General features: G+C 41.1%; 1 protein-coding gene across 5 annotated transcripts in view; it reads right to left on the bottom strand.

Moving 5' to 3' along the window:
• Positions 1–21,375, bottom strand: part of LOC147023559 (zinc finger protein ZFPM2-like) — a 295,685-nt gene that overhangs the window by 181,250 nt on the left and 93,060 nt on the right. For all 5 annotated transcript variants that reach the window (XM_085889054.1, XM_085889053.1, XM_085889051.1 and 2 more), the window contains 2 exons: positions 7,392–7,517; positions 810–890 (listed from right to left, as the gene is read on the bottom strand). In XM_085889054.1, the coding sequence (XP_085745180.1) occupies positions 810–890; positions 7,392–7,455 (145 nt within the window). In that variant the 5' untranslated portion in view covers positions 7,456–7,517. The remainder of the gene's footprint in view (positions 1–809; positions 891–7,391; positions 7,518–21,375) is intronic.

Here is a 21,375-nt window from a genome sequence, read left to right as displayed (position 1 = left end):
GACCGGCGGTCGTCGATAAACGGTGGTCGCAGACAAACACATAGACACACACACAGAGATTGCTGGAATTATAGATAGATAAAGCCACACCCCCTTCCTCCCCACACCCATCCCAAAATGTAGTTACTCTTTCAGCTCTCAAGTGTGGATGTCATATTCAATAGGAAACTGACATACAATGAGAGGCCATTTGGCCCATTATGCCTGTGCTATATACAGTACACACCCAGCACTCCCTCCTATTGTAAGCCAGGAATTTATCCAATGTATGAGTGAGTGCACAATGTCCAACTACAATGGGGTCATTAAAGTACATAACCAGAGTGCAGATATGAATAGTCATCGATTTTACTAATTCAAAAGAAAGTAAACTGAAGCTGCTTTAATAATGTTAATTATATTTTTCCTCTTGTTTCAGATATCACATCTCTTTTTTTAATCTTTGCTTTCACATATAAGATTTTTTAAATTTTTTTATAGGGTTTCAATTATCAGATGTTGTATCTCCTGTCTTAATATTGAGACAAAGTCGATCAATAATTCAAGTGTGCAATTACTGCCAACAATGCACGTCACAACGGGATTTATTGAACATCCTGGGAAACCATCACAGACTACTAATCAACATGAACTTTATTGTCTTTAGACAAGTTACCTGAATAGAGTATTTTATACTGGCACCAAGTTTTTTACAATTTGTTATATTACATTGATCGTTTAGAAAATGACGAATAAATAAAAAGTAGTTTGCATCAATGAAAGCACTGTTATTCAGTGAGTTATATATTTGCAGTTTATTGGAAACTCACCTGGACCATCCCACCGGAGTTCCGGGCCCACTGCTTTTAGAGTCTGTCCTGAATTACTCAGATCTGAGTCAACTTGACAATCTGAAATACACAGAAAGAAACAAACGTCCAGAAACATAGCATTGTCGACAAGGCTTTGTGCACGAATTATTATTATTATTATTATTTTTTTTAACAGGGTCTATGGCTCGTGGTGGAGCTGTGACTCAAGTCACACACATGTAGACGTATACATGAGACAACACCAGACTTGACTTATTTTCTTTTTATACATGGTCTCGGCTCATGGAAGAGCCTGGGCACAGAACAGACCAGGACACAACATAACAAAAGGAACAAACAACAAGAGAAAGGGGAAATGCCAATAGCAGCGTGGAGGGAGAAGGTAGATGGAGACAAACAAACAAGGGATGCAAGGAACGATGAGGGTTTGGGGAGAACGCAAGGGGTGGACAAGATGGATACATAAGCAAATTTTTGGGAGGAGTGGGGATGGTTTAACGGGTGTAGAAAATATAATGGCTTTGGATGGGCGATGACCTGAAATGGTGGTGAACAAATGTCTTGAAGACTGGGAGAGAAGAATGAGATCAAAGAGAGTGTGGAAGGTGGTTCCACAGGCAGGGAAAAGACAAGTAAATGAGCAGAGGTGAGCAGTAGTTCTGGATTTAGGCAGTTTCACTCAGAGACAGTTGCTGGTGGACCAGCAGATACTTAGGGGGGACAAAGCATGGAGAGGGCAGAGGATGCATGACCAGAAATGAGGCAGAATAAGACAGAGAGAGTGACCACTGACCTGTCAGCGATGGCGAAATGATAGGCCCATCGACTCGGCTTCATCACAAGAGATTCCAATGGTCTTGAAAGCCTTGGTTTATATGGTGTCAAGTTGAGCAAGATGTGAAGCAGGGGAGCCAGCCCATAGGGAAGAGCAGTACTCCATCAAGCTGCAGATGAAAGCCTTGTAGGTGGATAGGAGCTCAGGTGTGCCAAGGAAGGGCCTTGCATGACAGAGGATTTCCAATCAGCATCTGACTTTGGAGGCCGACTTTGAGATGTGGCTAGCCCAAGAGAGATCATGCCTGAGAGTGAGATCCAGTATTTTGAGTGACCGAACCACTTTGAGATGGTTGTTGAGAAAGTAGTTTGGAGGGTTTGCAGAATGGTCCTTTCAGAGAGAGAGAGAGAGAGAGAGAGAGAGAGAGTGAGTGTGTGGGATTTCAGGATTGAAAGATATGTTTAAAGTGTTTTGCCAGTTTGTGATTTTGTCAAGGTCTAAAGAGAGGGAAGAGGCTGCTGCCCGTCTGTCAAAACGATGAGAGATGTCATGGCAGAGGGTGGAGTAATCAGCAAAGAGATAAAGAGGATTTTCCAGACAATCAGTGAGATCATCGATGAATATTATGAATAATATGGGGCCAAGAACACTGCCTTGGGGTACTCCAGCCTTGACAGTGAGAGGCGAAGAAAGGGATCCATTGAGAGCCGCACATTGGCTCTGAGAGTGGAGGAAGTCAGTAATACAAGAGTGGAGTTGGCCTTGGATTCCATAGGAAGACAGCCACTTTCATTGCTGTCACTTTGCAGAGCACTCAGGGTACTAGGAACGTCATCTTTCCAACATAGCTTTTCGCTCAGCACTCACCAGGGCAATCAAGGAGGAATCTCCTCCTCCCCACAACTGATAACCTACGCTACGGGGTTTTTCTATGTTCTGTCCTTTAAATGCTGAGTGTTGGGCGAGGAAACAGCATGTACCATTTTAAAAAATCTTTTGGATGACTCGGTCGGGTTTTAACTGTCAACCTCCCAGACTCAGAGCATGTTCTTTGGTCTTTGTAAGATTATTCATGTGTTTTCATCATCTAAAGAAATGAAGTGACACGGCATATCAGGTGGTAGTTTTTTGGCTGTTACGCTTTCCTGTGAAAGTAGAGATAAAGAAATTAGTTGTTCAAGAGCGATGCAAAAGTAGTTTCTCCTTATCATCGCATCTCATCTTTTGAATGTGCATTTATCCTGTAAAGCAATTTTAATTCTTTTAATTTACCCACAGATATTTGACAAAAACATATTTTGGTATGTACTATGATAGAATTTATAGCAAAAATAATGTAAGAGGAGGCCAGTTCAGTGTAAGATCAGCACTTATCCATTTAATTTCTTCATTAATTACATGAAGCAACAATCAATATTTGGTGCCCTACAATGCCAATTGAGGCTCGAATACTAGTCTTTAGGCTACATTTATATCCTCTAAGGACTACGCCATCCCAAAATGTCTCCCCACTTGTACATTATTCACCTTCCCTTTTTACTGTTAGGTCTTAGTGATGCCCAATATGTTTTTGAAGTACCTGTTGTGAAAGGCCTCAATGTGGTTGGACATATTTCTTGTTGCTCCATATCTCAACACCACCCAACAGCACATGGAGTACTACAGCACAATAAACTAGTATTTTTAGATAGTAAGTCGAAGAAGATGAGGTATAAGAACAAGAGGAAGAATTGACTGTGGTGTAAGTGGTGATAGAACAAACATATAGCAGCATTATCACTGCAACATGGCAATAGTTGCACAAGCATTAACATTAAACCAACTTGCAAAAATTCAACAACACAATGACTTAAATAATATTATGAAGGGGGATATAGATTTACCAAGGCCGTTAACATAGACTGAAAAGGAGTATGTACAAAGTCGCGTGGGCTTGCTGGAGTTAATTCAAACATCAGTCTCGGTAAGGTTGTTTCCCTATTTGGCTTCATCAGAAAATCAAAAATAAATAACATGAAGCCATTCAGGAAATTATAAAACTCCTTCAGTGAAAGGGTACCATGGATGCTTAAATGACAAAACAAAAAAAATAAAACAACCTTTATTGTAATTGGCAGAAAGGAAAAAGCAAGGTGAGAAATGAAGGTTTAGATAAAAAGAGAAAGTTGCAAAAAATAGAAGAAAAAGACGGAGATTGTAGAGAGTTCAAGGAATATCTTACTCTGCGCAGTCATGAAAAGAACATGGGAAGGGTGTTTTTTTTTTGTTTTTTTTTTAACTCTTGCTTTGCATTTCCAAACACAATCTATATTTCCTACGAGCTGCAATTTTGTCTGAATGATGATATTCAGCAACGGTGAAAGCGCGAGCAGCAAATTTGATTGGTCGAGATGGCATCATACTCGTATTTTGTCCAACGACAGACATGCCTTGCTATGTGCACTCCCGGTTAACGCATTTTCGCTGATCCGCAGTGCATAAAGTAATGAAAACTTTTCACTTTACACCGCCACGAATCAGCATTTCACCCCCTTGCACAGCATCTGAAGGGGTAGCATATGTGATGTGATCTGCTGCTGTGATTAAAATGGAAGAGGATTATTCTATTGTAAATAGAAGGGTATGGATATAACAGTACTATTGCATTGCAAATTAACATCCATTAATTTGGAGGGGTGCCATTAAACGTTTTTTTTTCAATTTGCACGTCGTTGTTCCTGCTTCATTTTTACTCTTAATATTTAATCATCAATACTACTGTGCTTTGGACGTCAGAGTTGTATCAAGTAACTTTCACTGTGAGTAATTTTCATCAAACTTTCCCCAAACCCTACAATGAGAATGGAAAATGACCTGTATCTACTCCATCAAGCACTCCTGGTAAGAGGTCTCACCACTATTACTTCAGATCACCACCTACACGTCTCCAGACCTCGACACAATCTGTTCTTCTATGATTGATGAGATTCATTTAATAATATATTTAGTGATGTGAAGAGGGTGCAGGCAGTGGTGAGTGTGCAGCGAATACAGGCTGTAGTGAGAATGCAGTGAGTGCAGACAGTGGTGAGGGTGCAATGAGTGCAGGCAGTGGTGAGGGTGCAATGAGTGCAGGCAGTGGTGAGGGTGCAACAAGTACAGGCAGTGGTGAGGGTGCAACGAGTGCAGGCACTGGTGAGGGTGCAATGAGTGCAGGCAGTGGTGAGGGTGCAATAAGTGCAGGCAGTGGAGAGGGTGCAATAAGTGCAGGCAGTGGTGAGGGTGCAACGAGTGCAGGCAGTGGTGAGGGTGCAACGAGTGCAGGCAGTGGTGAGGGTGCAACGAGTGCAGGCAGTGGTGAGGGTGCAATGAGTGCACGCAGTGGTGAGGGTGCAACAAGTGCAGGCAGTGGTGAGGGTGCAACGAGTGCAGGCAGTGGTGAGGGTGCAATAAGTGCAGGCATTGGTAAGGGTGCAACGAGTGCAGGCAGTGGTGAGGGTACAGCAATAGGGATTGGAAGAAATAAGGTTTGGGAGACAGCTTTTTGTAGGTGATGAGACAATTAAATATGTACTAGCGATACCCATGCGCATGCACGGGATAGCAGTACAACATAGCTGGTAGCAGACGACAGACCGTACACAGGGAATGACAAAAATACGCATTGTGCAAAATGCAAGTGGTACTATGGAACGCCAAGACTTCCCAAACATTGTCGGCATGTCCGCTAAGTGCCACAGCAATTTCATAGGGATTGTGTGACGGCGAGCCGAGTTTTTAGTGTGCAAGCTTGGTATTATAATAGAGATATTCTTCATTCTGCAGGAAGGAATGTAGGCATCGAGTTATATTCCTGCCTGGTGTTTGTGTCCTTTATGAGATCCCAAAAAATAGTAAGTTTCCTATTTGGATTGATTTTCAATTTTGTTTGACTGTCAGACAGGTAGACAGATAAACAATTACCTTATTCTTGTACGTATGCACACTCAGGACAAGATTCTGTACAATTTGTCAAACTCACAGCCAAAAATACTGTTAAACTGCAGGTTCTTGTTCCGAATAATCAGATTCGTGTTCTCCAGTGTTCAAAAGATAAAATTCAATTGAAATTCAGTTCCTCGATCATAGACTGATGTCTGTAGACAAAGTGAACCAGACATTTCTAACCCCACTTTTCACTTCACGCGTGGGGTAAAAACAGACGAAGAAATAGAAAAAGTCAAAAATCAACCAATTCATCCCCGATTCATCACCCACTTTCCATTTATGAGGTCTATATGAATTCTCCAATGCTTTAAATAATAAACAGGTAAGAAAGATTATAATTAAAATAAAGGTGGGATTTTAAGAGAAACTTAAGACCTGTAATTGACCAGATCATGTGAATTTTAAAAGTCAGAGCGTTCACCAGTTGAGGAGGATATCCGAAGAATGCTCCATCACCAAAGATTTCTCGTCTGAGCGCAAGGAGCTACCATGAGATCACGATTGTTTATGATTGCAGGGATGCGTGGTGTGATTTGGTCAGGAATGTGGACAGAAATGTGTTAAAATTATGTAAATAAGAAAGGTTGGCAAATAATTTGGCCTGCGAGTGTTCCCAAATAAGCCCTGGCTCATAATGGGGGGGGAGGGGGGATGACCCAGGTTCGAATCCCATATACCATACATGTGTTTATCACTGTCTACTTTTGCTTACGGATTTTATGTAAAAGTACAGACTTTATCTATGTCTTGCAAATAATTTAAGTACAAGATCCTCCATTTATAGGCCTCAGATCAATAAATACATAATTTGAAAAAGATGCCTATAATTATCATAATTGGTGGATTAATTACTCAAATGGGAGCAAACCTATTTTCGTTTCCACCATTAAGATGTTTTTGATTTGTTGTAAAGTAACACCGCTCTCCTCTTTTATTCTTTTTTTTTCTTCTTACAAGTTAATATCTATTAATGGCCCCAGAGCACAGCAGCTAGATTCCATTTTCTGATAATGAAATAATGCACTTGTTTTCTGACTTCATTTAAAAAGTTTCCTGATAATCATTTGCTTCTGCTAACGTGCGAATCTTGATGTTCTCCGCTTCCAATTTTTCATTAGACTCGAGCAATCTTGCTCAAATACGTACATTAAGCCGTCACATTTTAATCAAATGCAAATGAGAACATTTCAGGAGAAGGGGAGTGGGGGAGGGGGGACAAATTAAAATTAAAAAAATATCTAATAAGGCCTGGCAAGCCATCTTTGCAAGATCAATGTTTATCAAGGACTGGAACATTGATTTCTCAAGTTTAAAGGGCGGCAGAGGTTTGACTACGAGGACGTGTCATGTCGCTCGTTTATCTGATGGGCCGATAAAGCTGAAGGTTGATGCATTCGGGCTGCAAAGTTTAAGATAAGCGTATTTGCGGTTATGTCTCCAAATATACCGGAACACACCCAACAGGATGTGCCCTCCAGTGGAATCCAAGTATACGGGTTGATGATTAGCACGCATGCACATCTGTGGCGTCACACACCATGTTACAATCTGCACTCTTTACCTCCACCCGTTCAGCATAATACCTAGCAAAGACTTATCTGCTTTTTGATTACCTGGCTGTGTTCCGTTCATAAAATACCCCCATATCACTGGAGGGGTTATCGCTCTTGTGGGTGGCCAGAATGCTTACCTCGAGAGCCAGCATTCCCAGCACCATCAGATAGGCACCGATCTAGCTCACATCAGGCTTTCGGCTGTCGTTGGCTTAACCCAATCTACGGAGCGCAAAGTAGCCTAAGCGACGGCGAAGAATAAACAAACAACAAAAAAGAAAAGACCTTTGTGATCATCCAGCCTGAGTTCTTCACTCAGCTTCCCGTTGGTAGGTGTCTCAAACTCCATCAGCGTAGGTGACTCGAACCCACTCCTATCATCGTCCCCTTCTACTGCGTCAGCTGCACATCCTGGAAAGCAAGCATGACATTAAGGGTTTGACATGAGAGGGAAAATGATAGAAGAGGCTATCTACATATGTTATACATGAAAATTCGATATGGCTAAATTTTTGATGCTTTAACCTGACACCCCCTTGCCACCTATGTCCCTTTCATTCTTCTGCCCCTATCTTCTCTCACTACTGCTCACATACACCAGTACCTTGAATTCTTTCTCCTAACTCCCCGTTTTTTTTTTAAATATTGCAATAAATTTAGCCCTTCAATGCATACTTTGATAGTTAACATGTATATGGCCCATAAACTAGGTACATTCCACTGGGTGTGAGTTCAAATGTCAAGATTTCAGAACGAGATCCTCACAAAAGTGCAAGAAGCGGCAAGTTTTTTTATTTATATAGTTATCAAAAATTACGTCAAAATAATTCCGAAGGAAATTATTTTTCTTATGAGTTATAAACAATTCCATATAAGAAAATTAGGCAGCAATTTTGAAAACCCAACCAGGAAATTGGACTCTCCCCTGAATGCAAATCACGTCCGTCACAGAGTATGGGTGAACTTGAGGTGTACATGACCCATGGCAATACTCTCTTATAGCAAGAGGCTACCTATGTGGTCTAAGCCAATTCAGAAATGACTCGGCATCAAAAGAATTGACTCACGCCACAGGATTGTTTTAAGGAGGGATGACACACACTGCTGATGCTTCCCAATACAATGTTCATCACAGTGTCATTTCCAGGCCACTGATAAAGTACAGTCAGACCGGACAGTTAACGGAGAGACCTCATTCAGCTTGCCCAAGGATTACAACCCCTCATGAGGACTACTATCTTGTCACCCTTGCCAGAAGGAAGTACTTTTCAACAGCGAGATAGCCCTAGAATGACCGGCAAAGAGCAATCGAGCATGAAATTTCAACCGAGATCGTTCAGAACAGGCTTCGTACCCGTGGCATCATAGGAGAAGAAATAGTAATTTAATATCAAAATGTGCAACTTGGTAGAATATTAGGAGTGGGTTTTATTTTCTATTTTTCTTTATCGATCTGTCGAGGGAGAAGTGATTTTTTTTTCAAATTTGTTTTCTGTAAGGCTCATTTGGCTGCATATGGATGGGTTTGAGGGTAGAGGAGTCGCTGCTAAAATCCGAATCTTGTCCAGGTCCCCCCTGATGACTTCATCTTTGCTTTTTCATGTTTCTACGGATGACTCCAATGTAGTAGTTGGTCTATTCATTTGATTGTGTTTGTACCATACCCTGATGCCAGTTGGACTGTGCTTCCACGCAGACGGACCTCTGGTAGCTTGCACCTGTTGCTACGTTTGAGTCTTGGGAGTAATTATTGAAACCTATCGATCTGGGTTCTTTCCAACATCCTTGATCTTTGTTCCTTTCTTTTTTCACATCTCTCTTCGTTCTTTCGCATTTCTTTCTCATTTTACCAATTTCTGTTTATTCGTTCTAATTATTGCTTTTTGTTTTCTTTTTGCATTTTTTGACATCTCTTTTACCGTTTATTTTTTAAATTTTAATCGATATGTCCACGGAGAAGAGACAAATTATTTTTGTGAGGCTTACCTGGCAAAACCTGGATGGGTTTGAGGGTTGAGGGAGTATACCAGCTGAAACCCAAATCCTATAGACGTTCAACCTGTTGACTCTATCTTTGTTCTTGGCTTATTCAGATTCCTTCTGATGACTCCAATACAATACTTTGGTCTTTCATTTGATTATAAAGTCTGACCGATGTTCACAAAAAGTGGTATGGTACAGTCTCATAACTTGTCAAACACAGGGAGTGATTTATAACAATTGGTGATAGTTTTAAGCTTTTAATTGTTCCATTGCTCCATAGATCCATTGTTTCTTGTTCCATTCCATCATTTTGGGTTTCTACATCAATTTCAGCTTTTATTTGGTCTTGTATTTCCACCATGCATCCCAGGAATCCTGCTGTTACAAAAAAACCGATCGGCTGATGAGTTAATTTGTAAGGCGTTGGGATCTGTTCAGCAGTCTCGAGAGACTTGTAACACACTGTATATCACAACACCATAAACTCTTTTGTCATTTGTTTAAAAGGCACGCTGTAGATTAATTTATATCATGTGTGCACACTTGCTGTGACAACATATTAGCAACGCCAAGTAGTGCAAACCGAGAAGAGCCACATTAGCAGGAGAAAACGGCTGTTTAATCCTCATCGATCATTGTAAATTGAGTAAATGACAAATGCGTGCTGGATGTTAGGTCCAGTGTTCAAGTCGCTGGTAACATCGTCCTGTCGACGGCAGTAAAAAGCAACTTACAGGGACGTCCGCCGGTGGTAAAACCGTGGGTTGCGCTTAGAGAGCAACCTGCAGGATGTAAAGATGCAGAAGCTTAATAGATGAAGTCATCGACTCGGAGACTCTTTGAAAGGTCTTGATCACACGACCTTACAAGGTCACGAAGTGGAGTTGTGCTCGATTATTGGAATTTACATAATAATTTCCCCTAGGGGCTTCAGAGCACATTGTTTTGGCTCCTAAATAGAAGAGTGATTAATGATTGCTGCCAGAGGTGTGAATGAGGGAGGAGGGACAGCACAAAGAGGTTCTATTGATCACCGAGCTCTGTCTCCCGGCTCTGATAAACATCCAATCAGCGGCGGGGGGAAGCATACCAAGTCATTAGTGGACTTCCTGAATAGAACCTCGTATTTCATGTGGTTAAGAGATCCTTGAGACGAGTTACAATAATGGCCCACAGACCCATGCCGTAAATCCGGCAGGTTTGGACGTTGCACACAATGGCAACGCACCACTTGCATTGAACTTCACAAGGGCCGGATGATTCGGGACGACAATGGCCGCCATCAGATTGGCACCTGGGGCGATGCATTTCTGGGGTTACAATCATGCAAAGCCGAGCCGAGCAGAAATCCATTTTTCTTTACAGGAGTGTCTATGAAACACGAAGAATAATGAAGAAACATTCAGAATGTCGCTACAACAATGCGGTTAAAAACACTTCATCCATTAATTAATTTCCAATCGGAGGCTCACGATGAAAACCTCATAGGGTCTGTAGAGTTGACAAACAGACGTTTCATATTATCACCAGTACCATCAAATATACGGAGGTGGGAGATAAAAATTGTGGTTTTGGGTGAGCAGCCATACTTGTCGCTGGAGAGCAAATTTTGGACCTGGAATTCAGTAAGGAATTTGGACCGCGAGTTGCATCTTTCAAGCCACGGCTGTGCTGCTGATGCAGTCGGAGGTAGATGGAGATAATGAGCGGGGTAGATTAGATGTATGGTAGGAACTTGCTATACGGGTGGGGGGAGGGAGGGATTGTGGTGCATAGTCGCCTCCTCTTTGTGAACGACACTGTGGGAGCGTTAATGTCGACCAACTAATGCTCGCAGATGGGACACCGAGTTTAACATACTGTCTGATCATGACGGCACCCACATTGCTGCAACCCCCCTGCTTCGTGTGAAGTGCCAAACCAACACTATAAAGTCGAGTCAAGAATCGAACGCAGATTAGACAACTCAAAGATAAATGCCCTACCTCTGTTCTATCATATGTCAGCCTGGCAGCTATATGTAGTGAGTGTCAAGGAGGAAATTGGTGTGATTGAGGTAACAATATGTTTGCTGGAGGTAGTAATAATGTTACTTTGAAGATTATTTTGTTTTTATCATCAACCTATTAAAAAAACTACAGTAGTTCTCACCTTAATAAATAAAAGTAGATTTCATATTTCATCAACCTTTCAATCCAGTCATCTGAATTTGCTTTACTTCCAATGAGCTCAAACTCGTTCCAACAGAACTTGCTGGTGGATACAAGGACAAGAGTATCCTTTTTATAGCAAATATGATTCCAACATTTTTCAGTAAAATGCATGATGCTCCATCCATCCATCCATCCATTGAGGCCATACTCTGTGCAGAGCGTTGGTGCTGCCTAGGCAGTCCCCTTGGCTATTGAGCACAATCCTGAACAGGTCGCCACTCCGACCCAGGATACCAGCAAGCTGGTACTCATTTTGCCAACCTCAGAAGGATGACACAGGCTGAGTCAACTCCACCTGATATTAATTCAACAGAAAAGCAGGATTTTAACTCAGGACCCTAGGTTCCCAAGCCCACCACTCTAACCATTAAGCCAACACGAGGCATATAAGACGATGATCAATGATTATTTCATATGCAGCAGCCTGTGGCTGCTGGTTGCATCATTTTCTGAGGGCATGGCTGTGCCATTGATGCAGTGCCCTCTGGGGGCATGGCTATGCCGCTAATGCAGTGCCCTATATTATCAGTGTTAAGCCAACAGTGTTAAGTGTTAAGTGTTAAGCCAACATCAGGCTTCAAATGCATAAGAGTGAGCTCTCAGCAATAAACTATTTTTTAAGTTTTTCAAACGACTCAATCAATAATTTTAGTCTTGGATTCCAAGATGTTACTTGTATACAAAGCAATTCCTTCAGAACCCACAACAAACAATCTTTGCCTTAAAAAAATCAGGCTTCCTGCATCCTCAAAAAAAATCTCACAAAATTCAGGCTTTCCATGTCATACGAAAATCTTTTATAAATCAGGCTTCCCAAATCTTACAAAAATCAGGCTTTCCACATCTTCCAAAAATCTGACAAAAACCAAGTTTTCAACAACTATCTAGAATTACAGCAATCTCTGTGTGTGTGTCTGTCTGTGTGTCTGCGACCGCCGTTTCTCGACAACCACTGGTCTGATCTAATTGAAACTTGCCAGGTATATTGCTGGGGCCCTGTGGATGTGCCTTTTCAAGGTTTGATATTAATCGGAAAGTGGTTCCCAATTTATGGCCATTTATTTACCAAACCAATGACAGGACACGGTGCTATGACATCACGATTGACGTCACAAGTCTTCTTTTTTTTTTTTTTTGCACGTACGGGCCCGCACTCGTCTTACAAAAATCAGGCTTCCCATATCTTACAAAAATCTTACAAAAATCAGGCTTTGCCAATCTTCCAAATATCTGACAAAAACTAGGTTTTTAACATCTTACAAAAATCAGGCTTTCCACATTGTACAAAAATCTTACAAATATCAGACTTCCCAAATCTTACAAAAATCAGGCTTTCCAAATCTTCCAACAATCTGACAAAAACCAGCTTTTCAACATCATACAAAAATTCGGCTTCCCAAACTTTAAAAAAATCTTTAAAAAAATCAGGCTTTCCAAATCTTTAAACATCTTACAAAAATCAGGCTTTCCACATCTTCCAAAAATCTAACAAAAATCAGACTTTCCATATCTTTCAAAAATCAGGCTTCCCAAATCTTACAAACACATTACAAAAATCAGGCTTTCCACATCTTCCAAAAATCAGGCTTCCCAAATCTTACAAAAATCAGGCTTTCCACATCTTCCAAAAATCTGACAAAAAACAGGTTTTCCATATCTTTCAAAAACCAGGCTTCCGAAATCTTACAAACATCTTACAAAAATCAGGCTTCCCAAATCTTACAAAAATCAGGCTTCCCAAATCTTACAAACATCTTACAAAAATCAGGCTTTCCACATCTTCCAAAAATCTGACAAAAAACAGGCTTTCCATATCTTTCAAAAATCAGGCTTCCAAAATCTTACAAACATCTTACAAAAAATCAGGCTTCCCAAATCTTGCAAACATCTTCAAAACATCAGGCTTTCCCTATCTGCCAAAAATCTGAAAAAAACCAGGCTTTCCACATCTTTCAAAAATCAGGCTTCCCAAATCTTACAAACATCTTACAAAAATCAGGCTCCTAAATCTTACAAAAACCAGGCTTCCCAAATCTTACAAAAACAGGCTTCCCAAATCTTTCAAATATCTTCCAAAAATCAGGCTTTCCACATCTTTCAAAAATCAGGCTTCTCAAATCTTGCAAACACCTTACAAAAATCAGGCTTCCTAAATCTTACAAAACCAGGCTTCCCAAATCTTCCAAAAATCAGGCTTCCCAAATCTTACAAACATCTTACAAAAATCAGACTTTCCACATATTTCAAAAATCCTATAAAAACCAGGCTTCCCAAATCTTACAAAAATCAAGCTTCCCAAATCTTTCAAAAACCAGGCTTCCCAAATCATACAAAAATCAGGATTACAAAATTTTACAAAAATCCTTGAAAAACCAGGCTTCCTCAATCGTACAAAAACCAGGCTCCCCAAATCTTACAAAAATCAGGCTTTCCATATCTGACAAAAATCAGGTTTCCCAAATTTTACAAAAATCAGACTTGCCAGAACCTACAAAAATATTGCAAAAATATCCATTTGCATATCTTACAAAAATCTGACCAAAAAAAAATCAGGCTTTCCACATCGTACAAAAATCTGGTGTCTCTTGGCAGTCTTTCCACAAAATGTAAATGACATTACATTGCAACTCCACACATTTTTTTTTGATGGACCATACTCTTTGTAAAGTGTTGTTGCTGCCAAAGCAATTTCTTGGCAAGGGTTCCACTAGGTGGTTTATCATTGCCTTCCCAGCATTGTTCGTCCATGCTTTATCCTTTTATATCCTGAGCATCAAGCAAGGAAGCAACACATATCATGTTTAGAGTCTTTGGAATGACTCAGCCAGGGTTTGAACCACCAACCTCCTCGACTCGGAGCGGTCACTCCAAACATTATGCCACTGAGTTGGGTTACCTCTACACAGAGAGTGAGCCAAAGTACTTCAGCAATTCATCAATGTCTTTGACCACTGAAATGAACACTGGAAGGACCTTAATGTCTCAAACATGCATGAGATTCACAAACATATTCTAGATTCGCATTGATTATGAATTACTTCACCTGTAAAGGAGCAAGTGTATCTGCAAAGGTCAAATATGTTTCTTCAAAACATGGATTTGCATGCAGATGCAATTTTTCCAGCGAGGAACTCACGACTTTGTGGTGCTTGAGGGCATCTTTAGATATGCAGTGTTACCTTTTTCATGACACGCATTACACAATAGCATATTACACTCAAATCTATTGATATGAACTCCAATTATATCAAAACCTTTCTAGGAAAGCAGAAAACACGAGGGCATTTCATTCATTTCTGAAAACAAGAAGTCGTTTTTTTTTCTTATTCATTAAATTCGGAGAATCGAAACACATATACATATATATATATATATATATATATATATATATATATATATATATATATATATACATATATATATATATACATATATATATATATATATACATATATATACATACACACACACACACACACACACACACACACACACACACACACACACACACACACACACACACACACACACACACACTACTTTTTATGCTACACCATTTTAGGTCCATGGTGGAGATTGTACAAATACTGTAGTACATGATGATGATAATGATGATGATAATGGAATGCAGGGTATTATGAAGCAACAATGTACATATACTTGTCCAAGTAAGACATCAAAGAAAAAGCCAAATCAATACTGTATACATTATGTGATTCGAATATAGAGTCAATGTTATCCTGGTGTTGGCTTAATGGTTAGGGTGGTGTGCTTAAGATCTTAGGGTGTCGAGTTCAAGCCTCTGTCAAACCGTTGAATTAACACCAGTTGGATTGACAGCCTGTCATCCTGTAAAGGTTGGCAAAATGAGTACCCGCTTACTGGAAGCATGGGGCACTGCATCAGTGGCACAGCTTTGCTCCCAGAAATTAGGCAAACAACAGCCATAAGCTGGTGTGAAAAACAAAAAATGGCATCAATCTATAGTTTTGGAGTCACGATTGTTGAAATGGTCCCACATCTTCGTACAGAGGTTGGACATTTACCTTTGAGCTGCCTTGTCTCGGCTCGATTCTCAACCTGACTATAAACTGCCAGAGTGGTGCTCTGTCGGCAGGGGATTGCATCACAAAAAGGTGTCATCCCTTGGATGGACATTAATTTGGCCATCCAGTATGGTAGTATTCGTTAGTGAATGTTGAAGATTCTCAGCTAATTTTCACGACTGGGTTTGAATCCCTGTCAAGCTATAAACTGTCTTTCTCATGGTGTTTTTTCAGAGTGAAGCATAAAAGTGTATGCCATCCCTCAGCTGGACATCAAGCTGGGAGTACCATCTGCGAGCATTATTTGGTGGACGTTAAAGATCCCACTGTGTCCTTTGTGAAGAGTAGGCGAGTTATTGCCAGCACCCCGAACAAATGACAAATTCCTGCTGTGACGTGACTGACTGCTGGCAAGGCAATGGCAAACCACCCAGCTATTCCTTGCCAAGAAGCTGTTTCGGTAGCACCAAGGCTCCCTAAAGAGCCTGATACATCTCATCTCATTATTGTCAAGAGCTGATGCTTTCCAAGTGGAGTTTCTTACATAGACATTAATTATTATATTGTTACGTTTGTGGGGTAGATGGAGGGATTTCATAGCAAAGTAAGGATTGGAAAGAGTAGTATGGTCTGTGGATGAGCAGGAGACATTTCTATGTAAATTACGTAGGGAAAACTGTCAGTCTAAGATTGTTATGCGTCACCGCACGGGGGGGGGGGGGGGGCGGTGTTTTGTTAACTAGGTAGGGTTTAAGGCTAATTTATCCCAGTATGTGATGACCCCCTGTGACCTTTTCCGATATTTTTGCATTTACAAAGCCGGCCAGAAAAAGAAATGATGCTTGACCAACAACAACCAGCAGGCCACGTCCCGAAGCTTGGGATTGGTGGGTGTGACATGAGAGAGGAGGGCATGATCGGAGAGCATATAGTTGGTGCGAGGAGATGGCAGTCAAAACACATAGGACCTCGCTGGCTTCTCCTCGACATGCCGAAGAAGGCTGCACGATTTTCGTGTTTGTGCCTGGGAGAATTTGCCCTCGTGCTGGAGCAAGACGCTAGCCATTACTGTTTGGCTGAGTCGCGAAGTTGTACGAGAGAGAGAGAGAGACAGAGAGAGAGAGAGAGAGAGAAAGAGAGAGAGAGAGAGAGAGAGAGAGAGAGAGAGAGAGAGAGAGAGAGAGAGAGAGAGAGAGAGAGAGAGAAGGAAGAATAAGAAGAATAAGAAGAGTGCGTCTCTCAGCAATAACTCAGTGTTATCCCATTATGTGCTTGAGGAGGAAGGTGCGCCATCGTTGTGAGCGGACCTGGTGTTAGAGAGGAGTGGGGTCGGCATATTAGTTTGAGAGAAGAGACTGTACGGCGGTTGGTGAGCCCTGGTGTTGAATACTGCCACACAAATTACCTCCTCGTGCTATAATTAATTAATTACATCGTGCTTTAGATCGTTTTTGGCCCTATCTCTCAATGGTGAAGAATCACTTAAAAATTCTCGTGGCTGGATCCGGATTCGGATCATCACCAAATTCTAATCAGTTTGGCCTCGTCGCACACAGTCAAGTTAACTCAAACACAAAATTTCATCCAGATCTGTCCACAAATTTTTGATATATCCTGCACACAAACAAACAAACAGACAAACAGACATAAAGGGTTGAAAACATAATCTCCTTCACCTTCACCGGCATAGGTAACAAACACTCATACTGGATCCAGCATTGAAGCTTGCATAAATGATGCAATGGAATAATTGAAGAAAAGCTTCAACTGTGACAAGAGAAAGTGTCCACATAAAGTAGGTGATTAGAAAAATGATAACATTTTGATTCAAGTACAATATTTGTATTTTAGCCAAACAAGGTTAAACAAACCCAATATAAAATAACATTAGTTGTACTGTACATGCACATGCCATGATCAAGACGTGGTTGTGTATAATAGCAAAATAATCGGGAAATTCTGGATATTTTTAGAACCAAGTGGACAATGCATGAATCGTAATTGCACTCAAGCAAAAGGCGAATGATTCATATATTATTAATGAAGAATTAATTATGAAAACTTCTTCTTATGATCAGCAGCAAAGACATTCCGACAAGTCAAAGTGTGTGCACATGTCTCAGTGGTTAAAATGCAACTTGAAAATTGTCGTTTTCAGATGACAACTTTTATCTTACCAATACCATGACACTTTTTTGATAGTCGTACATGCTGGGATAGCTACCTGGAAAGAGATTACAACCTGAGTCCGAAGGACAAGGTAAAGGGAGTTTGTGAGCTCTTTGGCACAAAGGAATAACACCGTTCGGTCGAGATGAGAGAAAGAAAAGACCGAAGGATGTGAAGTGGAGAAACTTGTCTGACTTGTATCAATGAGTTCCTTATTCTGTATTAAATGTGGCATTAGAAGGGTACGCGGTAGAGCGCATACCTCCACCCTGTAATGCCTGATCCACGAGAACATATCGGGCCCAACACATTTTTTAAATATCATGCTATATCGTTTTTGGTGCCATCTATTAATGGTGAAGAATCACTTTAAAAATTAAAAAAAATTGTTGTATCTGGATCCGGATTCAGGTCGTCAGAAAAATTGACCTAATTCTTCCTTGAACACCCAACCTGTCCACCAAGTTTCATCTGAATCCATCCACAACCTTTTGAGATATCATGCTATATATCGTTTTTGGCCCTATCTCTCAATGATGAAGAATCACTTTAAAATTCTCGTAGCCGGATCTTCACCAAAATCTAATCAATTTGTCATTGTTACTCAATTTGTCATTGTCACACACCCAACATCTCCTGCAAGTTTCATCCAAATCCGTTCATAACTTTTTGAGATATTCTGTTCAAAAACAAACACACAAACAAACAATGGTGAAGACATAGCCCCCATCCCCCTTCGGTGGTAGTGGTAACAAATGTAACAAGATGGGATTTTAAGAGAGGGTTTAAACCCATAAATTATGAGGCTGTGCTGATTTACAAAGGCAGAGGGTTCACCAGTTGAAGAGGATATCTGAAAAATGTTCAATTCTCAAAAGTCTTTATCTTTGCGTGAGGAACTCCCAGGAGGTTGTTGTTGCTGCATCTGAGCATTATTATTAAAGGGTATAAGTTGTGATGAAGTAAAATATGGAGGAAGGAACCAATTCATAGTTGCCATTAAAAGTCAGGTCAGGTCAGGTATGGGAGCATGTGCCAGTACAGCGCGTCGCTGCATCCACTTTCCGCCGGTACTCCAGTGATCATTAAAAGTGATCAGCAATATCCTAAACTTGGAGCCATGAGTACAGTGTCTTGACAATTAGAGTGATGTGATAAAACTTGAGGTCGAAATGAGAGTCCGACAGCCATAGATAGGTTGTAAGGGCTTGAGAGAAAAAGGTAGCCAAGCTTGCTTACAGTGAGTTTCATTCACCAATATTTAAACAATGGAGACAGATCAGGTAGTGATACCCAACATCACGATCTTGATTGAAGCTTTGAAAAGAACGGATGATCGGCCAAATTCCAGCAAGTCAGTCACAGCATAATTGAGTTTGAGAACGTTCATGAACATCTGTATTTGAATTTAACTCAGACTTGTGGGAGAACACATCATCAGGTTTAATGGACAGGTAGATCTGGGTATCATAAATATAGCAGTGAAAGATGATACAGAAATTATGTGAAATTGTACCGAGTGGATGCAGATAAAAGAGTACCTACAAGTTACAACAGATCTCTTGGGAACACAGACAGATAGACGAGGGATCAATAGCCAGAAATGTTTAAAGTAGATATTAAAGAACATGACTGAATAAGGTCAGGCAGTTTATTAAGATCAACCGTGTTCATCTGCACAGTTGATCATGAACACTCATACTGGTACGATCTTTAACGAGAGCGAGGATTGATTTGCAGTTCATGTCCCTTACTGATGTGATATGTTTAATAACCCGATGTACATACGTGAAGCAAAACCACGCGTGTGACCGGGTGACATTTCGTAGCTGGATCGGGATTCGAACTCCAGCTGGACAGATAGGTGAGTGTGCATAACTGGAGGCCGTCCACTGACACCCTTTAATTATGCTATTCACACAGAAGCGAAATAAATAAATTATTTTGTGTGTGTGTGTGTAGTTTCTGTTTTAGCCACATCTTTCACACCAGTAAACACATCACTTTATTTGGGCGGTGTATAATGGCGCATTCGGTGACGAAGATAATACAAAAATGACCCGATGTACGTACATCAAGCAAAAACTTGCGTACGGCTTATGTGCATGTACTGTATAATACATCATGGTTATATACCTGGGATCATTCCAATTACACTGGGACATGGACTAACACCCAGGCCTAAAGCCTGAGGCCTACCGATCTGTGCTGCTTCACACAATGGTGGAGCATGATTTAACTGGGGTGGAGTCAGGCCAGCTGTCCAGCCAATGGGTGTAAAACAGTGGGTGGAGTCAGGCCAGCTGTCCAGCCAATGGGTGTAAAGCAGTGGGTGGAGTCAAGCTAGCTGTCCAGCCAATGGGTGTAAGGCAGTGGGTGGAGTCAGGCCAGCTGTCCAGCCAATGGGTGTAAAGCAGTGGTTGAAGTCAGGGCAGACGAACACTGACCCGCGCATAATATGTGATATTTTCTCAGTTTAAAAAGGGCATTAACTGTGAAAAATTGACAAAACACCCTGAAACTCGAACTTGTTCTGTAACTTATCACAATAAAGCCACATACCAAGTTTCAGTTGAATATGTTAAAGGGTAAGGGGGTGAAAAAAAGTCAGAAAAACCACAGGTGGGATGGACGGAGGGACAGATGGATGGACGGATGGATGGACAGACGGAGAGCAAACCTCAGTTCCCCCAGTGAAACCCGTAGGGGACGAACAACACTAACTCCCGCAAGCCTGGGGGCAAACATAGGATGTTTGGGGTGGGCAAAGTCACAAATTAAGAAATAAACATGAAGTGGGGGGAAAAAAAACATAAAAATAAGATGGCGAGTGTGATATGTGGTTTGTCATGTTGGCGAGCACTGCTCATGCTGTCATGTCTACTGCGGGCACTGACAAGTTTGTCAGTTGTGTGGGCAGGCTTGTGTAGAGAATAATACTGTACCGCTTTCTTCGTTCCAGTAACCCTTGAAGCTCTTTGTGGTCCTCCCAACTGATGCTGCTTGACTCAATCTCACTGACTGACTGTTCTCTACTTCCCACAATCCTCTTCTTCTATTAGTCTGCGATGCTCGTCGACTTCCTGGTCTAATCTGACAACAGAGAAAAGTCTTGCAAAACCTGTGATGGCACATCCTTTTGGGCATATCGGAGAATTCCTCAATCCCCACCAAACCCATGCTGTGTGAACTAGGTACAAGCGATTTTGTGGAGATGGAAAGTGGGGCTAAATTGAGGGCGTGAGGGGTGGGGGGGGGAGAGTGGAATCATGAAAAGGGAGTGAGGGAGGATGGGCTGACACAGGCTTAGGGGACAGACTCATGACTCTAAATGATTGACACCTGGATGAAGGACATCACAAAAAAGGCTGTTCCTTCCAAATCACGGCTTACTACAGGAAGATGAACAGCAGAAGTTCTCATTACATCTATAACCAACCAGGAAGGGGGGAAAGCTGCACAGATCTGAGAACCTCAAAATCAACTTTGGTTTCCCTTAAATTAGCAATATGTCCCACAATATTACTTCTCTCTTTAGTAAGTAAGAATATCTGTCAAAGCATTTAGCTGTACACTCATGGTTGGAAGGCATAATATCCTTCTCTTCCACTTCGTTATCACAGCAGGAAAATGGTCATTGCAATAATTAAAATGTCCATAATAAAGAACTTAACTTGTTTTTCCCTTTAGGGGTCATCTCTATAAGAGGAAGGGTGGAGTGGTGTAGATTGAGAAAAAATAAATTAGAAAAAAGGAAGAGGAAGGTGGAAGATGGAGGAGAAAATAAATTTGGGGGAATTGAAATGGAGAGGAGAGAACAAAATAAATTAAGCTTTTGGAAGAGATAACAGTTAGGGG

Source organism: Eptatretus burgeri, chromosome 7, assembly GCF_056783735.1.
Source record: "Eptatretus burgeri isolate ZD-2024b chromosome 7, Ebu_testis_v1, whole genome shotgun sequence".
Taxonomy (NCBI): Eukaryota; Metazoa; Chordata; class Myxini; order Myxiniformes; family Myxinidae; genus Eptatretus; species Eptatretus burgeri.
The sequence above is the reverse complement of the archived record's forward strand: the minus strand, read 5'-3'. Positions and strand labels throughout refer to the sequence as shown.